This window comes from Phocoena sinus, chromosome 8 (assembly GCF_008692025.1).
Source record: "Phocoena sinus isolate mPhoSin1 chromosome 8, mPhoSin1.pri, whole genome shotgun sequence".
NCBI lineage: Eukaryota > Metazoa > Chordata > Mammalia > Artiodactyla > Phocoenidae > Phocoena > Phocoena sinus.
The window spans coordinates 15,644,141-15,665,733 of NC_045770.1; the positions used below are offsets into that span (position 1 = coordinate 15,644,141).

A 21,593-nucleotide genomic window follows, 5' to 3' on the forward strand; every position below is an offset into this window, starting at 1 on the left:
GTCTTCATTTCTGTGCGAGGGCTTTCTCTAGTTGCGGCAAGCGGGGGCCACTCTTCATCGCGGTGCGCGGGCCTCTCACTATCACGGCCTCTCTTGTGGAGCACAGGCTCCAGACCCGCAGGCTCAGTAGTTGTGGCTCACGGGCCCAGTTGCTCTGCGGCATGTGGGATCTTCCCAGACCAGGGCTCAAACCCGTGTCTCGTGCACTAGCAGGCAGATTCTCAACCACTGCGCCACCAGGGAAGCCCTGTTGAATAGTTCTTGAAAGCCTATCAAAGCAGATTTCTCTCCACCTAAACATACTAATAAAAATAACCGACACACTATGCCAGATGCTGTTCAAAGCACTTTACACAGTAATATTAACCTAGTCCTTGCAACCATTGGGTTCGGTGTCATTTTTATCCCCATTTTGTTAAGTATGTTGCCCAAGGTCGTACAGTTAGGAAGTTATGGAAGCAGAACTCAAACTTAAGCTGCACTGCAGCTCCAGAGCCCCCGTACCTAACTACTGCTCTCTGGTGCTTCTGAAGCTGCTGGGGGCAGAGATCTTGTTGGGGTCGTGGCTGTAGCCTCGCGGCTACAACAGCGCTTGCTGCACGGTCTGTTGAATGACAGAATGGACAAAGATAAGAAACACGATTGTCACGTCAGAGGGATGTAAAGTGGGCCCGCAAGGTGCGCGTGTCCCTCGTAAGCCCGCCAAAGCTCACATGAGACTCCCTGTCGGTTCCAAACACCCTCCCTCACTTCCGGTCCTGGCCCCGCCTCCCAGAGTCCTCGCTCTCCGTTTCGCGTTCAAGAATTTTGTCCGCAGCGTCGATCCGTCTCCCCGCCTCTGCTGCTGCCATGGCGGCAGCTCCGCCGCTCTCAAAGGCCGAATACCTGAAGCGTTACTTGTCTGGGGCAGATGCCGGCGTCGACGGGGGCTCCGAGTCCGGCCGCAAGCGTCGCAAAAAGCGGCCGAAGACTGGCGGGGCTGGCGGCAAGGGGTGAGTTGGCCCTGGCGGGGCGCGGTCCGCGCGGCTCGCCGCCCCTCATCTTCCCAGCTCCGCCCATGGCCCGGCTCTTCCTGGGCTCCACGCCGGCGGCCCCGAGGGGCCCAAGCGCCCTTGACTGCTCGCCCGGCGCTGCCTGAGCCCAGAGGCCGCTCAGACCGCTCCTCGCGCCCCTGGGCAGTATCTTCGACGTATTCAGGCCCGGCTGTAACTTTCATTACTCTTTTCCCGCCTTTGTAGCATTCTGTCCTCTCCCGCAGAGAATGAATATTGTGCCCTGAGACTAAAGTGGTGAAGCAAATTCAAAGGTTCTGTGCGTGGATATTAAGGGCCCAGGACATGTCGGTGGGGATTCTCCAATGCCAAGGACTCCGGTTCTGAGTCGGAGACCTATGCTCACTTCCTGTTACTCTTCCTACTACTACTAACAATAACAGCTAACGCTTATACAGTTCTTGTCATGTGCCAGGCACCGTTCTAAGTACTTTAGACCTAAACGAATTTATTTAAGCTTCATAACAGTACCATGAAGTAGATATTTTTGATACCCCCACTTTTCAAACGAGAAAACTTATGTGGCCCAGTGTACTGGGTTGAATAGTGCCCCTTCCCTCCAAGGCATGTCCACCCAGAACCTCAGAATGTGACATTGTTTAGAAATAGGGCCTTTGCTGTTGTAATTAGTTAAGATGAGGTCATAGTGGATTAGGAGGGACGCTGAATCCAATATGACTGGGGTCCTTTTAAGAAAAGGGAAATTTGGATACAGAAACAGACTTAGAGGGAAAACTACCACGTGAAGATGGAGGCTGAGACTGGACTGGATTTATGTGACAATAGGGGTTACCAGAAGTGCGAGGAGTCAAGGAAAGGTCTTTCCCTAGAGCCTTACTGGTGGGCATTGCCTTGCAGACACCTGATTCCAGACTTGAAGCCTCCAGAACTGTGAGGGAATACATTCCTGTTGTTTTAAGCCACCCAGTTTGTGGTACTTTGTTAGGCAGCCCTAGGAAACTAATAATATACCCAATAAAGTCAAGTAGTTCCGAAGAACTAATCCATTTCCTCTCCTGGTTTGGTTGTTGTGTTATGCTTGCTTTCTGTCCCCTCTGACTTGTGTGGATTCCTTGGAGGCAGTGCCATGTAGTGAAATTAACTTGAGCTTTGGAGTAACACTGATTAGGCTTTGAGTCCTAGCTGTGCCACTTTATGGGCTGTGTGGCCTTGGGCAAGATATTTCATCTGTCTAAGCCTCAGTTTTTTCATCTTTAAAAATGAGAGTAGGGCTTCCTTGGTGGCGCAGTGGTTGAGAGTCCGCCTGCCGATGCAGGGGACACAGGTTCGTGCCCCGGTCTGGGAAGATCCCACGTACCGTGGGGCAGCTGGGCCCGTGAGCCATGGCCGCTGGGCCTGCGCGTCCAGAGCCTGTGCCCCACAACGGGAGAGGCCACAACAGTGACAGGCCCGCGTGCCACAAAAAAAAAAAAAAAAATGAGAGTAAAACTGAATGATATCACTTACATTAAATGGTTGTTGTCATAAGTGATCTTGCCTTTTCAAATAATAACTGTTAATAATAACTGCTTATATCATGGCATTGTTATTATTTGGACTCATCCATAGTTTATCCACGTAACAAACAGTTATTGAGTATTTCCTATGCCAGTTTCTGCAGGGTGTTGAGGATATCACTGTGAGTGAGAGAGGCATAGTCCCTACTCTGATGGAGCTTATAGCTTAGTGGAGATACAGCCTTTAAACAACTAATTACACAACTAGTTGATATATTTCCTTTGTGATAAAGTATTCCAAGACTGAGTAACGGGGGTTCTTAGTTGGGGGAGGTAAGTGAAATAGTATTGGAAGGTCTGTGAAGGAAGTTATATATATGCTAGGATTTTAAGAATGCGTAAGAGTTTCCCAGTAAAGAATGAGAAGAGTAGGTCAGGCAGAGGGAAGGAACTGAGACGTGAAACTGATACGGAAAGGAATTTGGCTCATTGTAGGCACCAAAAGATGACTAGTGAGTAGTGAACTGAGGAGGCAGTGGTACAAGATGAAGTTGGCCGTATTGGCAAAGAATGGACCATAGATCTTGTAGGATTTTGAATTTTAGCCTAAAACCAAAGATAAGTGTTTGTAGGCTGTTATCCAAAAATGTTTCTTCTCTTTTGATCTTTTTATTTTTCACATTTAGAATGCGGATTGTGGATGATGACGTGAGCTGGACATCTATGTCAACCACTAAAACAGAAAAGGAGGAAGAGGAAGATGATGGAGATTTGCCTGTGGTGTGTATCTTTTGAGGCTGTGAGGACTTTGAAATGCAAGCCTCTCAATCTTGACTCCCAGTGCAGGGTAGATTAGTAAGGGGGAAAGTTGAGGGCAGAGAAGAGGTGACACTTTCCAGGAGCTATTTTAAAGGAGTCTTCTTTGCTTATGCCTATACACAGTCTTTGTATATGGAGGGCTCCATCTGCCTGGAAACGGGAACTGATCACAGAGAGGCAGGATTCCTCAGTGTCGGTGATAGAGCCATGATTAGAATTCACCATGGTTCAATTTGTTGGAACCTACCTTAAAAATAACATTCAGGTTCAATCAAAGGAAACTTTTTAATTGCTCATTTTATTCCCTGATTCAACTAAGCTTTAAATTATATGCTCTTGCCTAAGTACAGGAGATATGTAGATTAAGAGAACATAGTGTCTGTGCTTTACAGGTCATACTCTACAATGGGAGACTGAATTTCAAATGACAATATGATGAATGTTGGAGATAGAGTTCACATATGTACCAAGTGCCATTAGAACACAAGGGAGTTAGCATACTTTTTATTCCACTGGGAAATTCCATGAAGGATGGAAATATCTGAATTGAATTTTAAAGGATGAGTGAGAGCCAGGTGGGTAAAAGCATAGGCAAATAAGTTAGCATTGGTATGGTCATGGAACCTTGCTCAGAATTGCTGAGAAACAAGGTGAAAAGGAGAGCTGTTGATAGGCTGTATTATACTAAAAGGTTGTAAAGGTGAATTCCAGATGAGTATGTTTAATGTTAATCCCCAGCATATTCTATAATATTGATAGATTATTTAAAAGAAGGTTTGTTAGTAATTAGAAGGGAAATAGTGATTATAAGGAGCCAATTTAGTTTCAATCAGAATGAATTACTGAAACCTAGTTAATGTTTATAACATTTGTTGTTATTTTTAAATTTTATTTATTTTTTTAAAATTAATTATTTTATTTTATTTATTCATTTTTTTTTTTGGCCTTGTTGGGTCTTCGTTGCTGCGCACAGGCTTTCTCTAGTTGAGGCGAGCGGGGGCTACTCTTCATTGCGGTGCGCAGGCTTCTCATGGCGGTGGCTTCCCTTGTTGCGGAGCACGGGCTCTAGGCGCGCGGGCTTCAGTAGTTGTGGTTCATGGGCTCTAGAGCACAGGCTCAGTAGTTGTGGTGCATGGGCTCAGTTGCTCCGTGGCATGTGGGATCCTCCCGGACAAGGGCTCAAACCCGTGTCCCCTGCATTGGCAGGCGGACTCTCAACCACTGTGCCACCAGGAAGCCCTATTTTTTTATTTTATGAAAGCAATACGTGTTTATTATAGAATATTTTGGAACTGTAAGAACGTTTAAGTTTTAAAAAGAATATATAATCACTTTTACTGTGACCATCCAGAGATAACAACTGCTAACGTTTAGATGCTTTAATTCATAGATTGTAATACTTGTATTTTATTTATTTTTTCAAATATAATTGGAATTATACTATACATATGGTTTTGGAGCCTGCTCTTTCACTTAATAGTATGTTGTCAATACTTTAGTAAGACTTTAAAATATTCTTTGAGAATGTGACTTTTAATGGTTGCATAGTAGCTCAATATACATATTAATTTAATCTGTCTTATTACTGGCTGTATGGGTTGTTTCCTGTTTTAAAATATCACAATGATTTAATAAACATTTTGGGCATAAATCATTGTAAGAATCCATTTATTTCTTTATTCCTATGAAGTGAAATCAGTAGGTTAGAGAGTATGGTCATTTTAGGTGTTTCCCATATTGCTTTCCAAAAGGTGGTATGAATTTGCACTCCCACTAGAGGTGTATGGGAATGTCAGTTTCCCCATTTCTCCATCAATATTGGAGCATTATTCACATCAACAAAGCAACTGCAAACCTTTGTCAGTTTGGCAGGTGAACAGTGGTATCCATATTCTTTGAAAACATAGTAAAATGAATGATTTTTCATATGTTTATTGGGCTTTTGTATTTTATGAATTTCTTGTATTTGTCCATTTTTTTAGAAGCTTGGAGTTTTTATTTTTTTCATTGATTTATTTGATAGTTGTATAATAGAAATATATTATCTGTTTTACATGCCGTAGGTATATTTTGTCATTTGCCTCTTCATTTATAATAGTTTTTGATATTTAAAAATTTTGATTTTTTGTAGTCAGGTCTGTTAATTTTCCTTCATAATATTGTCTTTTGCTCTTATGATTGTCCCAAAACCTACATAAAGGAAGCTTTAGCCCCACTGCTAGACTCTATGCTTGTTACAACAGACCTTGATTATTGAATTCATTTTTGTTACTCCAAGATGATCACAACCAATAATTAGGACAAACCACAGTAATAGTGGGAGCACAAGATTAATAGGTGTAATTTACCATGTACCAAGCACTGCTAAGCTTACATGAATTATCTGTTGAATCCTCATAGCAATCCTTTGATCCTGCTTTTACAAATGAGGAAATTGAGGCTTAGAGAGAATAATTTGCCAAAGGTTATACAAATATTAAGGGGCAAAGCTGGGAATTTAGATCTCAATTCATCTTGTTTTTTTAAAATAAATTTATTTATTTATTTTGGGCTGCATTGGGTCTTTGTTGCTGCACGCAGGCTTTTCTCTAGTTGCGGCGAGCGGGGGCTACTCTTTGTTGTGGTGCACGGGCTTCTCATTGCGGTGGCTTCTCTTGTTGTGGACCACGGGCTCTAGGCGCACGGGCTTCAGTAGTTGTGGCATGCAGGCTCAGTAGTTGTGGCTCGTGGTCTCTAGAGCACAGGCTCAGTAGTTGTGGCGCACGGGCTTAGTTGCTCCGCAGCATGTGGGATGTGCCGGGACCAGGGCTCGAACCCGTGTCTCCTGCGTTAGCAGGCGGATTCTTAACCACTGCGCCACCAGGGAAGCCCCATCTTGTTTGAAAGCCTGTGTTTTTAATGCCCAGTGAGAGATCTCAAAACTAGGTTATATGAAGAATGATGGTAGGATCTCGGGAGAAGAGAAGTAGAGGGGAATTCAAACCTGGGTTTGAGTTTCAGTTGTGCCACTTGCTAGGTTGAGAAAGTTACTTAACTTCTCTGAGCCATAGTTTGCTCTTAGTAGTGTGGAGCCTTTCTTTCCAGGGCTTTTGCGAGGATAAAGTGAGATAATGTAAGTAAAGCACAAAACACAGTGCCTTGCTCATAGTTGCTACTGTGTAATTAGAATTTATTATGCCAGCCATCTTTGAAGGTCTGTCATGTGGAAAGGGGATCAGTTGCATCAGAGGTAGGACTAGGGTGGATGGAAAGAAGTTATAGGAAGGTAGATATGGGTTCAATGAAACTAAGAACTTTCTAGCCCCAAAATGCAGTGGACTGCCTTGTAACATGAGTTCCATGTCAGTGAATTAGTTCCCTGTCAGGGAGGGACTATGTGAGTGATCATTTATCAGGTATACTGTAGAGAAGATTCCAGATTTGTTTGGGAATTTGGATGATATGAAATGTGGTCTTATCCCTTAAAAATTCTATGAGTCTGTGTACATTTTATTGACTTTTTTGGTTGGATACTAGAAAAACTGTCATTGTGACTACCTACAATAAGAAAGTTTTCATAAGGAGTCCAGAGCCCTTAATGAATGATAGGATGACAGGAAACCTGCCTGTGTTTTCACTCTGAATGTAAAAGTAAAAGGGTAAAAGGAGTTTAGCTTTTAGCTTACAAGTGGCAGTTGTATACCTGGCACATTAATAAGAAGGTATGTAATGAAAGAAATTAACCTCTGGAGGGAAATTGATTAGTCAGAGAAAGATCTATAATTAAACCATCCAGTGACAATCACATGTTTATGGAGCAAATGTAACTGAGGACCAGTACCTGTTTCTTCATGGCCGTTTTGGGTCTTCGTGTGCCGTGTATTATTAGGAATGGAATAGTCATAGCTTCAGGTTCTTGAGACAACAACAGTGTTACTTGGCTGGATCCTGTGGATTTCCTTAACGTATTGTTCTCACTCCCACAGGTGGCTGAGTTTGTGGATGAGCGGCCAGAAGAGGTAAAGCAGATGGAAGCCTTTCGTTCCAGTGCCAAATGGAAGCTTCTGGGAGGTGAGTTCCAACAATAGGTAAATCTGAATTTCCCATTTATAGGAGAAGGCTTTTTTCTTTTTTCCTTTTTTAATTGAAGTATAGTTTACAAGATTGTTTTAGTTCTAGGTGTACAGCAAGGTGATTCAGATATATATATATATATATATCTTTTTTCAGATTATTTTCCATTATAGGTTATTACAAGATATTGAATATAGTTCCCTGTGCTATACAGTAAATCCTTGTTGCTTATCTATTTTAGGTACAGTTGTTTGTATCTGTTAATTCCATACTCCTAAGTTCTCCCTTCCCCCCTTCCCCTTTGGTAACCATAAGTTTGTTTTCTATGTTTGTGAGTCTGTTTCTGTTTTGTATATAGATTCATTTGTATTATTTTTTAGATTCCACATATAAATTATATCATATAATATTTGTCTTTTTCTGACTTACTTAGTATGATATTCTCTAGGTCCATCCATGTTGCTGAAAGTGGCAATATTTCATTCTTTTTTATGGCTGAGTAATATTTAGTTGTATGTGTGTGTGTGTGTGTGTGTGTGTGTGTGTGTGTGTGTGTGTCCATCCCGCAGCTTCTTAAACCAGTAGTCTCGTGATGGACACTTGGGTCGTTTCCATGTCTTGGCTGTAGAAATAGTGCTGCTGTGAACATTGGGGTGCATGTATCTTTTTGAATTAGTATTTTTATTGTTTCCAGATATATACCCAAGAGTGGAATTGCTGGATCATATGGTAGTTCTATTTTTAGTTTTTTAAGGAGCCTCCATACTGTTTTCCACAATGGCTGCACCAATTTACATTCCCACCAACAGTGGAGGAGGGTTCCCTTTTTTCCACATGCTCTCTAACATTTGTTATTGGTAGACTTTTTGATGATACCCATTCTGACAGGTGTGAGGTGATACATCATTGTGGTTTTGGTTTGTATTTCTCTAATAATTAGCGATGTTGAGCGTCTTTTCATGTGCCTTTTAGCCATCTGTATGTCTTCTTTGGAAAAATGTCTATTCAGGTCATCTTCCCATTTTTTGATTGGGTTGTTTTTTTGATATTGAGTTGTATGAGCTGTTTGTGTATTTTGGATATTAATACCTTATTGGTCGCATCATTTATAAATATTTTCTCCTATTCCATAGGTTGTCTTTTAGTTTTGTTGATGGTTTCCTTTGTTGTGCAAAACCTTTTAAGTGTAATTAGGTCCCATTTGTTTATTTTTGCTTTTATTTCTTTTGCCTAAGGAGACTGAGCTGAGAAAATATTGCTACAGTTTAGTCAAAGAATGTTTCACCTATGTTCTCTTCTAAGAGTTTTGTGGTTTTAGGTCTTGCATTTAGGTCTTTAAACCATTTGAGTTTATCTTTGTATGTGGTGTGAGGGAATGTTCTAATTTCATTGTTTTACATTTGGCTGTCTGGTTTTCCCAGCACCGCTTGTTGAAGAGACTGTCTTTTCTCCATTATATATTCTTGCCTCCTTTGTCATAGATTAATTGACCATAGGTGTGTGGGTTTATTTCTAGCTCTCTGTTCTGTTCCATTGATCTGTGTGTCTGTTTTTGTGCCAGTACCATGCTGCTTTGATTACTGTAGCTTTGTAGCATAGTTTGAAGTCTGGGAGGGTTATACCTGCAGCTTGATTATTTTTTTCTCAGGATTGCTTTCACAATTCTGGGTCTTTTGTGGTTCGATATAAATTTTAAGATTACTTGTTCTAGTTCTACGAAAAATGTCATGGGTACTTTGATAGGGATTGCATTAAATCTGTAGATTGCTTTGGGTAGTATGGCCATTTTAACAATATTAATTCTTCCAATCTAAGAGCACAGAATATCTTTCCATTTCTTTGAATCATCTTCAGTTTCCTTTGTCAGTGTTTTATAGTTTTCAGCATATAGGTCTTTCACCTCCTTGGTTAAGTTTATTCCCAGGTAATTTTTTTTTAATGCTGTTTTAACCAGGATTTTTTTTTTTTTTACCTTCTCTTTCTGATGTTTCATTGTTAGTGTAAAAGAAATGCAACAGATATCTGTATATTAATCTTATATCCTGCTATCTTGCTGAATTCATTTATTAGTTCTAATCATTTTTGTGTGGTGGCTTTAGGGTTGTCTATGTAGAGTATCATGTCATCTGCAAATAGTGACAGTTTTATTTTTTCTTTCCAGTTTGGATAGGTTTTATTTCTTTTTCTTGTCTGATTGCTGTGGCTAGGACTTCTAATACTATGTTGAATAGAAGTGGTGAGAGTGAGCATCCTTGTCTTTTTCCTGAATTTAGGGGGAAAGCTTTCAGTTTTTCACTGTTGAGTATTATAGCTCCATTGGCTATGAAGTAAGTGCCAGTTATCAAAGGTAATCACATCACCTAGACAAAAGATTTTTTTCAATATGAGTATAATCCTGTGTGTAAATGATTTGCTGAGCTAGAAAATGTGAACTGCAAAATAGCATTGCTACCTGGTTCACATCAAGACACAGTATGTTTATTTCTTTACATGAAAACTGCACATTTGCTTTTTCATACAAATCAGGCCCACTGAATGGAGACAGCTTTAGATCTTTTGACATTTGAACTACATAGCTTGGGGGGCCTTTGTAGAGACTTTTATATTTTATAATTCTTACTTAAAGTATTATCTCTGTGTAAAACATTTTTTTTTTTTTTGCGGTACGCGGGTCTCTCACTGCTGTGGCTTCTCCCGCTGCAGAGCACAGGCTCCGGACACGCAGGCTCAGCGGCCATGGCTCACGGGCCCAGCCGCTCCACGGCATGTGGTATCTTCCCGGACCGGGGCACGAACCCGTGTCCCCTGCATCGGCAGGCGGACTCTCAACCACTGCACCACCAGGGAAGCCCTGTGTAAAACTTTTGAATTGTTCTTCCTGATGGTTACTCATCTCTTACTCAGAAGTGTCTTTTTTTTTTTTAATTGAAGTATAGTTGATTTACAGTGTTGTGTTAATTCCTGCTGTACAGCAGAGTGATTCAATTATATATACATTCTTTTTTATATTCTTTTCCATTATGGTTTATTACAGGATATTGAATATAGTTCCCTGTGATATATAGTAGGAAAAAAGTAGTAGTATGCTTTCTGCCTTTAGGTTAATTATCCTAAAATTCTGATTAGAAAAAAATGCATAACAAAAGTGACAATTGGCTGTGGGTTTGTCATAAATGGCTTTTATTATGTTGAGATATGTCCCCTCTCTACCCACTTTGGTGAGAGTTTTTGTCATGAATGGGTGTTGGATTTTGTCAAATGCATTTTCTTTGTCTACTGAAATGATCATGTGTTTTTTTTTTGTTTTTTGTTTTTGTTTTTGTTTTTGTGGTACGCGGGCCTCTCACTGTTGTGGCCTCCCGTTGCGGAGCACAGGCTCCGGATGCGCAGGCTCAGCGGCCATGGCTCACGGGCCCAGCCGCTTTGCAGCATGTGGGATCTTCCCAGACCGGGGCACGAACCCATGTCCCCTGCATCAGCCATCAGGGAAGCCCGATCGTGTGTTTCTGTCTTTCCTTTTGTTAATGTGGTGTATCACACTGATTGATTTGATCTGTGTATGTTGAACCATCCTTTGTGACCTTGGATTGCATCCAACTTGATCATGCTTGATCATGGTGTATGATCCTTTTTATGTATTGTTGGATTTGAGGGAAGCCTTTTTTTTCTATCCTACACTTTTCTTTTTAGAGGAATGCATAGTTTATTTTAGTGTGTCACTGATCCTGAAAAATATAGTGAAAAAGAATTCGGAACTTATTCAGAGGTAGTAAGATATGAGAACTGAGAGACCAAGTATTCCACTTTTTCTTATATTTTGGTTTTAGGGTTACTGAGGTCAGGAAGTGACTCATTTGGGTGTCTTTCAGCACCCACTCCTTTCTGGCCCAGAATAGGAGAGCACTTAGTATATATTTGGAGGAGTTTATGAGAATCTGAGGAACAGAATTTGGAGACTAAAGCAACCTCTGTCCTCTACCAGGTTGAAGTGACACATGTATGAGCCAAGGATCAATGCTTTCTATCTTCTTTTTTTGTATTAATAAATCTTCCTTTGTTCTTCCCTTAATTATTGGTATTTTGCAGCACATTATCCTCCATTTGCCACTCTACACCCTCTCCCTAGGCTAGTAATTTAACTATCTATTTAAAACAGTTTTTGAGTTCTTGAGAGTTTGATAAAGGACATTTGTTATGTCTGAGCAGAAATGAGACCTAGTCTTATTTGCCCTAGTATTCCCTCTGCCCAGCACAAAGAGTTGCCATTAAGACATATTTCCTGAATTTCTAATAGGTATTTGATTCTTACAGCCTACTGCGCTTTGGTAAATCATCACTTGGGGCTTAGCAGTCATTTCCCCTTTTCCAAAAACTTGGTGGTAGGTCTGCTTACTAAGGGACACAGACTAAGAAATACTTGGTCCCAGTGAGTCACAGCCCTGGTCCCAGCAGTCATTTGGGCTCTGTGTGGCCAGTGGAAGAGTGCTGATTTTTACCCTCTCTGTTCCATTCTCACATAAGGAAGGATCTTGCTTCTTGATAGTTAACTCCTGTTTACCCTTGATGCTTGTTCCCTTTCACATATGGAGGGTAGAAGAATTAACTCCTAAACAGGATTTATTCTTTCTGTGTTATACTTTATGCCTTTAGTTTAATTATCCTAAAATTCTGATTAGAAAAAAATGCATAACAAAAGTGACAATTGGCTATTGGTTAATGACCACCTTTGCCTCCATTTTTAGTACATTATTATTATGTTTTATGAATGAAAACTTTATTATCAGTATTATTTTATCAGAATCCTGTTCACTCATATCTATTATTTTCTGCCTTATCCTGTGGTTGTGTTTCCAGTCTTCTTCACAATCTTTTTTTCAGAGAGCATCTTCTGATTTCCATATCTGTAGGTCTAGGAAGTGACACACAGAGACACACACACACACAAACATAAACGTGCATAGTTGTTTTTCATTTGCCTCACCCTCAGTGGCCCATTGGTTACTGGAAATATCCTGACTGATCTCTGACCCTTACTTCCTTTTTATAAATATCATGGAATCTATCAACCTCATGGATTAGATTTACTGTCAGGTACCCCACAGATATCAGTACTTTTCTCTGAGGGGTGGATTCCAGTCAGAGGATCCTATTCTCCAAAGTAAAGGAGTTGACTTCGTTTCATTCATCCATTTAACAAGTATTCATTGGGTCCTACCCAACTTTTATTTGTGTTTGTATTTTCTTTGTTTAGGGAGCTCAGTGACGAGAAATAGAGGGGGAAGAGAAACTGGATTTTGGAACTGTCCTGATTTGCTATAAACATTTCATTCTTCTATGCCTTTGAATATTGAAAGTCTCAAATGGTTCCCTTTTCAAAGATTGCACATGGACTCTGGAGTCAAACAGATCTGGATTTGGATATTCATTCCACCACTTACTAGCAGGATGACTTTGGCAAACTACTTAATCTTGCTGAGTATCAACTTCTTCATCTGTAAAATAGGGATAACAGTGTTTATCTCCTAGGCTTGTTATGAGAATTAAATGAGATAATCTATATAAATAATGGGCATGCAGTAGGTGATCAGTAAATGCTGATCCTTTCTTTCTGGTGCTCTCCCCAACTCTAATAAAGAGCATGATGGCATGGATTAAATAGTTAACAGCATTTCATTTTGATGTGGCACAGATTTAGTCAATTTGCCTTTTGAAAGAAGAGTGGATACAAACTGTGAATTATCTAGGCTAAATATCCGTAGGAGCTTCTGATGGGGAACTCTGTACAAATAAGGTTTTGGGAAGAACATTGGATTGGGGGTTAGAAGGCCGGAGTTCTAGCCTATCTCTTCATCTTAGTAGCTATGACCCCTAGGTAAGAAATCACTTAGTTCCCTGGAGTCTGTGTTTTCATGTCTGTAAAGCAAGGATACCTGCCCTGCTTACCTAACAAGATGTAACATGAAAAATACATTTAAAATGCTTTGCAGATTTATGACTTGTTAGGCAAACATGAGAGATTATTCTTAGGATATACATGAGTGCTGGTTTACTACCCCTAAGTAAGAGTTGTGCATACCTTTTGGGCTTTCTGAGTAGTTTTGAGATGTATCCTGCTGGGGCATCTTTTGAAACTTTGGTTACAGGGGTGAACAGAGCATTTGTAGGAATCTGACTTTTTGCTATTTCTGTTTAGGCCACAGTGAAGATCTACCCTCACACAGACATTCCCGTCATGATACCCCGGATTCATCTCCTCCTAGGCGGGTCCGTCATGATACCCTGGATTCATTTCCTCCTAGGAGGGTCCATCATGACACCCTGGATTCATCTCCTCCTAGAAGGGTCTGTTATGACACCCTGGATTCATCTCCTCCCAGGAGGGTCCGTCATGACCCCCTGGATTCATCTCCTCCTAGGACAGTCTGTCATGACACCCCGGATTCATTGCATCCTAGGAGGGTCCGTCATGATACCCCGGATTCATCTCCTAGGAGGGTCCGTCTCGATACCCCGGATTCATCTCCTCCTAGGAGGGTCTGTTATGATTCCCCAGATCCATCTCCCCCAAGGAGGGCCCGTCATGATTCACCGGATCCTTTTCCCATCAGGAAACCTTATCGTCATTCTTCAGGTGTATCTCCTAGGAGGGCCCGTCATGACACACCAGATCCATCTCCACCTAGGAGAGCCCACCACAATTCCTCAGATATCTCTCCTCGCAGAAGGGCGCATAACAGCTCCCCTGACACAGCTCAGCCTAGAAGGACTCTTGACTCCGTGGACACACCACAGCTCAGGAGGGCCCGTCATAATTCCCCTGACTTGGCTTCTAGTGTCCCTCATTCACTGTCCAGAACCAAAAGCAGTAAAGCCCCAGAAAGTTCTAGTAAAACTTCTCCACATCGGAAGGGGCCAGGACCTTCTCATCTATCACTCCCAAAGAACAGCAAGTATGAATATGACTCGGAACTCTCTCCTCCACGGAAAAAGCAAGCAAAATCCCGTTTTGGAAGTAAGCAGCATGATTCTAAAGGTGAGCATTTGATTGTCCATGAGAGAGACTTGTTCCTGAGGCACTTTCTTTTGGACATTTTAGTTGCTTTATTAGGTATTTGTGATCTTCAGAAATGACAATGGAGCTTTGGAGACGTTTTAAAAACTGGAGGGAAGTGGTGACAGGTTGGGCTGAGGAGAGTTAAAAATTTGCAGTAGCAGGGAGGAAATTTTTATATATCCTTTTGTTTATTCTCTCCACCTCATATAAAGATATTATATACATGTTTGTTGCATGTATAGAATGCATAGAAATGTAGAAAAAGGTCATACAAAATTCTGTCATTCAGAGGCAGCCACTGCTAGTGTTGTAACCAATGTCCTTTTGGTCTTATTTTTTTTCTTTTCATTTCTGATGTAGTTGAGACTTGTCTAGGCAGTAAATACATATTGCATGTGTAATCTTGCCTGTTGTTTTACACTTAACATTATCTTCCCCATGTCGTAAAACATCTCTTTGTTAATATAATTTATGTTGGTGTTTACTTAACCATTTCCCTAATGTTGCACATTTTAGGTTATTTCTAAACCTTTTCTTTTATAATTCTATGATGAACATCCTTGTACATAAACTGTTGCCCTGTTCTGAGTTATTTCCTTATCTACTTCTAGATAGATTTCTGGGGAATTGAAGTACTTGTAGATATGTTTCCTAGGAAACTAAGTACAATAGAAATGGATTTATTGGGTCAGAGGGTTCTGTACTTTTAGGACTGTTGATATGTATTGCAGATTGCTTTTGGGGAAGGTGATTTGTGATGCTTATGTCTACGATTCACAGCTGTGTGGTGAAATTTGTTTACTCCATCTTTTGTCCCTAGGTACTATTTTAATTTTTAAATTCAAATACATTTTTATACTTTAGTCTGAGGACATGAGAATATAATCCAGATAGTTTTAAGTTTCACCACACCACTGAGACCTGAGTGCAGTTTGTTTTTTGCCCACTCTATGTATGGATAAATATGACACAGATGATAGCCTCATCCACCAGAGGGTAGACAGCAGAAGCAAGAAGAACTACAGTTCTGCAGCCTGTGGAATGTAAAGCACGTTCACAGAAAGACAGACAAAATGAAAAGGCAGAGGACTATGTACCAGATGAAGCAACAAGATAAAACCCCAGAAAAACAACTAAATGAAGTGGAGATAGGCAACCTTCCAGAAAAAGAATTCAGAATAATGATAGTGAAGATGATCCAGGACCTTGAGAAAAGAATGGAGGCAAAGATCGAGGAGATGGAAGAAATGTTTAACAAAGACCTAGAAGAATTAAGGAACAAACACCTAGAAGAATTAAAGAACACACAAACAGAGATGAACAGTACAATAACTGAAATGAAAAATACACTAGAAGGGATCAATAGCAGAATAACTGAGGCAGAAGAATGGTTAAGTGACCTGGAAGACAGAATGGTGGAATTCACTGCCGCAGAACAGAATAAAGAAAAAAGAATGAAAAGAAATGAAGACAGCCTACGAGACCTCTGGGACAACATTAAAGGCAACAACATTCGCATTATAGGGGTCACAGAAGGAGAAGAGAGAAAGGACCCGAGAAAATATTTGAAGAGATTATAGTCGAAAACTTCCCTAACATGGGAAAGGAAATAGCCACCCAAGTCCAGGAAGTGCGGAGAGTCCCAGGCAGGATAAACCCAAGGAGAAACATGCCGAGACACAGAATAATCAAATTAACAAAAATTAAAGACAAAGAAAAATTACTGAAAGCAACAAGGGAAAAATGACAAATAACATACAAGGGAAATCCCGTAAGGTTAAGCAGCTGATTTCTTAGCAGAAACTCTACAGGCCAGAAGGGAGTGGCACAATATATTTGAAGTGATGAAAGGGAAGACCCTACAACCAAGATTACCCAGCAAGGATCTCATTCAGTAAGTGGGAAACACAAGAGAAGAAAAGGACCTACAAAAATTAACCCAGAACAATTAAGAAAATGTTAATAGGAACATACATATCGATAATTACCTTAAATGTGAATGGACTAAATGCTCCAACCAGAAGACACAGGCTCAATGAATAGATACAAAAACAAGACCCATATATATGCTGTCTACAAGAGACCCACTTCAGACCTAGGGACACATACAGAATGAAAGTGAGGGGATGGAAAAAGATATTCTATGCAAATGGAAATCAAAAGAAAGCTGGAATAGCAGTACTCATATCAGATAAAGTAGACTTTAAAATAAAGAATGTTACAAGAGACAAGGAAGGACACTACATAATGATCAAGGGATCAATCCAAGAAAAAGATATAACAATTATAAATATATATGCAGCCAGCATAGGAGCACCTCAGTACATTAGGCAAATGCTAACAGTTATAAAAGAGGAAATTGACCGTAACACAGTAATAGTGGGGGACTTTAACACCTCACTTACACCAATGGACAGATCATCCAGAGAGAAAATTAATAAGGAAATAACAATCTTTAAATAACACAATAGACCAGAGAGATTTAATTGATATTTATAGGACATTCCATCCAAAAACAGCAGATTACACTTTCTTCTCAAGTGCACATGGAACAGTCTCCAGGATAGATCACATCTTGGGTCACAAATCAAACCTCAGTAAATTTAAGAAAGTTGAAATCATATCAAGCATCTTTTCGGACCACAATGCTATGAGATTAGAAATAAATTACAGGGAAAAAACTGTAAAAAACACAAACACATGGAGGCAAACAATACATTACTAAAAAACCAAGAGATCACTGAAGAAATCAAAGAGGAAATCAAAAAATACCTAGAGACAAGTGACAAAAAAACCACGATGATCCAAAACCTATGAGATGCAGCAAAAGCAGTTCTAAGAGGGAAGTTTATAGCAATGCAGTCCTACCTCAGGAAACAAGAAAAATCTCAAATAAACAATCTAACCTTACACCTAAAGGAACTAGAGAAAGAAGAACAAACAAAACCCAATGCTAGTAGAAGGAAAGAAATCATAAAGATCAGAGCAGAAATAAATGAAATAGAAACAAAGAAAACAATAGCAAAAATCAATAAAACTAAAAGCTGGTTCTTTGAGAAGATAAAATCAATAAACCTTTAGCCAGACTCATCAAGAGAAAGAGGGAGAGGACTCAAATCCATAAAATTAGAAATGAAAAAGAAGTTACAACGGACACCGCAGAAATACAGAGCATCATAAGAGACTACTACAGGCTACTCCATGCCAATAAAATGGACAACCTGGAAGAAGTGGACAAATTCTTAGAAAGGTATATAACCTTCCAATACGGAACCAGGAAGAATTAGAAAATATGAACAGACCAATCACAAGTAATGAAATTGAAACTGTGATTAAAAATCTTCCAACAAAAGTCCAGGACCAGATGGCTTCACAGGTGAATTCTATCAAACATTTAGAGAAGAGCTAACACCTATCCTTCTCAAGCTCTTCCAAAAAATTGCAGAGGAAGGAACACTCCCAAACTCATTCTACAAGGCCACCATCACCCTGATACCAAAACCAGACAAGGATGTCACAAAAAAAGGAAACTACAGGCCAATATCACTGATGAACATAGATGCAAAAATCCTCAACAGAATACTAGCAGACAGAATCCAGCAGCACATTAAAAGGAACATACACCACGATCAAGTGGGATTTATCCCAGGGATGCAAGATTCTTCAATTTATGCAAATCAATCAATGTGATACACCATATTAACAAATTGAAGGAGAAAAACCATATGATCATCTCAATAGATGAAGGAAAAGCTTTCGACAGAATTCCACACCCATTTATGATAAAAACTCTCCAGAAAGTGGGCATAGAGAGAACCTACCTCAACATAATAAAGGCCATATACGACAAACCCACAGCAAACATCATTCTCAGTGGTGAAAAACTGAAAGCATTTCCTCTAAGATCAGGAACAAGACAAGGGTGTCCACTCTCACCACTATTATTCAACATAGTTTTGGAAGTCCTAGCCATGGCAATCAGAGAAGAAAAAGAAATAAAAGGAATACAAATTGGAAAAGAAGAGGTAAAACTGTCACTGTTTGCAGATGACTTGATACTATACAGAGAAAATCCTCAACATGCCACCAGAAAACTACTAGAGCTAATCATTGAACTTGGTAAAGTTACAGGATACAAAATTAATGCACAGAAATCTCTTGCATTCCTATACACTAGCAACGAAAGATCAGGAAGAGAAATTAAGGATACAATCCCATTCACCATTGCAACAAAAAGAATAAAATACCTAGGAATAAACCTACCTAAGTAGGTCAAAGACGTGTACTCAGAAAACTGTAAGACACTAATGAAAGAAATCAAAGGTGACACAAACAGATGGAGAGATATACCATGTTCTTGGATTGGTAGAATCAATATTGTGAAAATGACTGTACTACCCAAAGCAATCTACAGATTCAGTGCAATCCCTATCAAATTACCAGTGGCAGTTTTTACAGAACTAGAACAAAAAAATCTTAAAATTTGTATGGAGACACAAAAGACCCTGAATAGCCAAAACAATCTTGAGAGAAAAAAACGGAGCTGGAGGAATCAGGCTCCCTGACTTCGGACTATACTACAAAGCTACAGTAATCAAGACAATATGGTACTGGCACAAAAACAGAAATATAGATCAGTGGAACAGGATAGAAAGCCCAGAGATAAACCCACGCACCTGTGGTCAGCTAATCTATGACAAAGGAGGCAAGGACACACAATGGAGAAAAAGACAGTCTTCAATAAGTGGTGCTGGGAAAACTGGACAGCTACATGTAAAAGAAAGAAATTAGAACACTCCCTAACACGATACACAAAAATAAACTCAAAACAGATTAATAACCTAAATATATATATATATGGCACAGATAAGTATGTTGAGATCTCAACATGCTAGTCAGTCACTAGTAACTTGGGAATAGAACCCCACATCCTGCCTATTGGTTTTAAAAGTTGTCTTTCACTTTGCTGTTCTCCCATGTCATTCGTAATTGTGTTCAGGTTAGTGATAGTTCCTCACAAGAGGACTAAATGAATATTGAACATTAGCCTGACAAATTCTTTTTTTAGATTCTGCCAAAGGGATTAAAGACTTTACTGTTTAATTTCCAGGGTCTTCCCCCAGCCATAGGAAATATCATACAAGCTCTTCACCCAGGAGACATCAGAGTCACATGTTGGACGCTTCTTCCTACCCAAGTGACAGTAAGAAAGCCTCTGACTCAGATCTTTCTCCTCCACGGCATAAACAAAGTTCAGGGCCCCGGGATTCTGATTCAGATCTGTCACCTCCACGGAATAGACCTAGGCACTGGAACTCTGATTCTGACCTCTCTCCACCAAGGAGGAAACAGAGGGCCAAATCATCTGATTCTGACCTGTCTCCACCTCGAAGGAGTCAGCCTCTGGGAAAGAAGGTAAGAATTTTCAGGAGCCATATCTTCTCTTAGAGAGAGAGAACTCCTGTCTTCTAGCTCTGTACAAGTCCCAGAGATCCAAGCCAAAGCAGCAAGAGGTAACTCTTAGTAGCATAGTAAATCTAGCTCACAGGACCTCTAGGGCTCTTTTCTTCTCTCTGAAGTCAGGACTGCCTAACCCAGCCCAGGTGAACTTGCAAATAGCAGATTTCCTAAATAGCTTCTGCCTTTATATCCTCTCAGTTCCATGAATCTCATTTTAATAGGTCCAGAGAAACTTCCTATTTTCTTACAAATAAACTGAGAATGTAGTTTACAGAGTGGAGTTAGGAGCATGAACCTTGTGTCAAACAGATTACATATTGGGATCGTACTTCTTATATGTACTATCTGTGACATTTGAGCAAGATACATAATATCTCTAAGCCTCAGCTTCTTCATCTTTAAAATATGGATAATAGTAGTACGTACTTCATAAGGTTCTTGTGGGAATTAAATGAGTCAGTAAGTAAAGCTCTTAGCACAGTGCCTGGGACAAAGTAAGCATTTAGTATAAGCAGTCTACTATTATAAATTGGACTGTGTCCAGAGCTCAAAGAGAGGCACTTAAAATATAAAATGACTTTTAGAAATCATATCGCCTGGGAAGTAAGTGTTCTGTATTATTTTAAATCTGTGATGAAGCCTGAATTAGCAAAACAAATCTGCATGAACCCTGAGTAATTGTGTTGTAAAGAACACCAGTACTAGTAAAGAAGTGTTATTCCAGAGCTTCCTTGGTGGCGCAGTGGTTAAGAATCCGCCTGCCAATGCAGGGGACACGGGTTCAGGCCGTGGTCCGGGAAGATCCCACATGCTGTGGAGCAACTAAGCCCGTGTGCCACAACTCCTGAGACCACGTGCTGCAATTACTGAAGCCCACGTGCCTAGAGCCCATGCTCCGCAACAAGAGAAGCCACTGCAATGAGAAGTCCGGGCACCGCAATGAAGAGTAGCCCCCACTCGCCGCAATTAGAGAAAACCTGCACGCAGCAACAAAGACCCAACGCAGCCAAAAATAAAAAATAAAAAAAATTTTAAAAAAGGTGTTATTCCAGTGAGTTGGTTAAGAAAGAGAATGATAGAGCCTGTGGTATGCACGTTTCCTCTAACACAGACGTTTCAGGTAAGTTTCTCTGTAGCCCATGTGGTCCTGGTAGGGTAGACCAGCCTGTCCCTAGCCCAGGAAGTAGGGTTCTTCTCTTTTGGGGAACAGAGTGAGGTCTGTGTTTCAGCTGGACTCCTTGACATTTTTATGTATCTGCTTAGTCCATGGGTAATTTACTATTAATCAAATTTAATTTAGCACATTGTTTAAGGATATCGGGATATAAGTATATACATTGATTGTGGGTTGGTTTGTTATCTTGATACAGAGTGGAGTTTAGTAAGAAGTTTCGATTTGGTTATATCTTGTCATTATCCTGAAATATAGCCACAATTTCAGGATCTTAGGTTTGCTTGACTTTGTGATTTAAATGAAATATTTTATCAGTGTTGATCTCTACCAGAGGGCTTAGAGCTTGATAGAGGTTTCTGATCAGGTGACCTGAGAGTCTTCATGTGTGCAGTTTATATGCTGTAAAGTCAGAAATACAGATGCTTAGCCTTCCCTTTAGCATATTGTTGGTTTGTGTTTCTGTTTACTCTTAAGCTTGATAGTACTGGATAAGCTTCCATGAAATTCAGTTTTATTTCTTTTCT

At 40.1% G+C, this 21,593-nt stretch overlaps 1 protein-coding gene across 2 annotated transcripts in view; it reads left to right on the top strand.

Annotated features, from left to right (window-relative positions):
* Positions 1-772: 772 nt before the first annotated feature.
* Positions 773-21,593, top strand: part of BUD13 (BUD13 homolog) — a 135,260-nt gene continuing 114,439 nt past the window's right edge. Inside the window, exons 1-5 of one of the 2 annotated variants that reach the window (XR_004351174.1) lie at positions 773-992; positions 3,196-3,289; positions 7,294-7,378; positions 13,575-14,414; positions 19,546-19,850. Coding sequence is in view for 1 of the 2 variants with exons in the window: in XM_032641283.1 (XP_032497174.1) it covers positions 850-992; positions 3,196-3,289; positions 7,294-7,378; positions 13,575-14,414; positions 19,546-19,850 (1,467 nt within the window). In the remaining variant the exon portion in view is untranslated. The remainder of the gene's footprint in view (positions 993-3,195; positions 3,290-7,293; positions 7,379-13,574; positions 14,415-19,545; positions 19,851-21,593) is intronic. The other variant, XM_032641283.1, reaches the window with a different exon arrangement.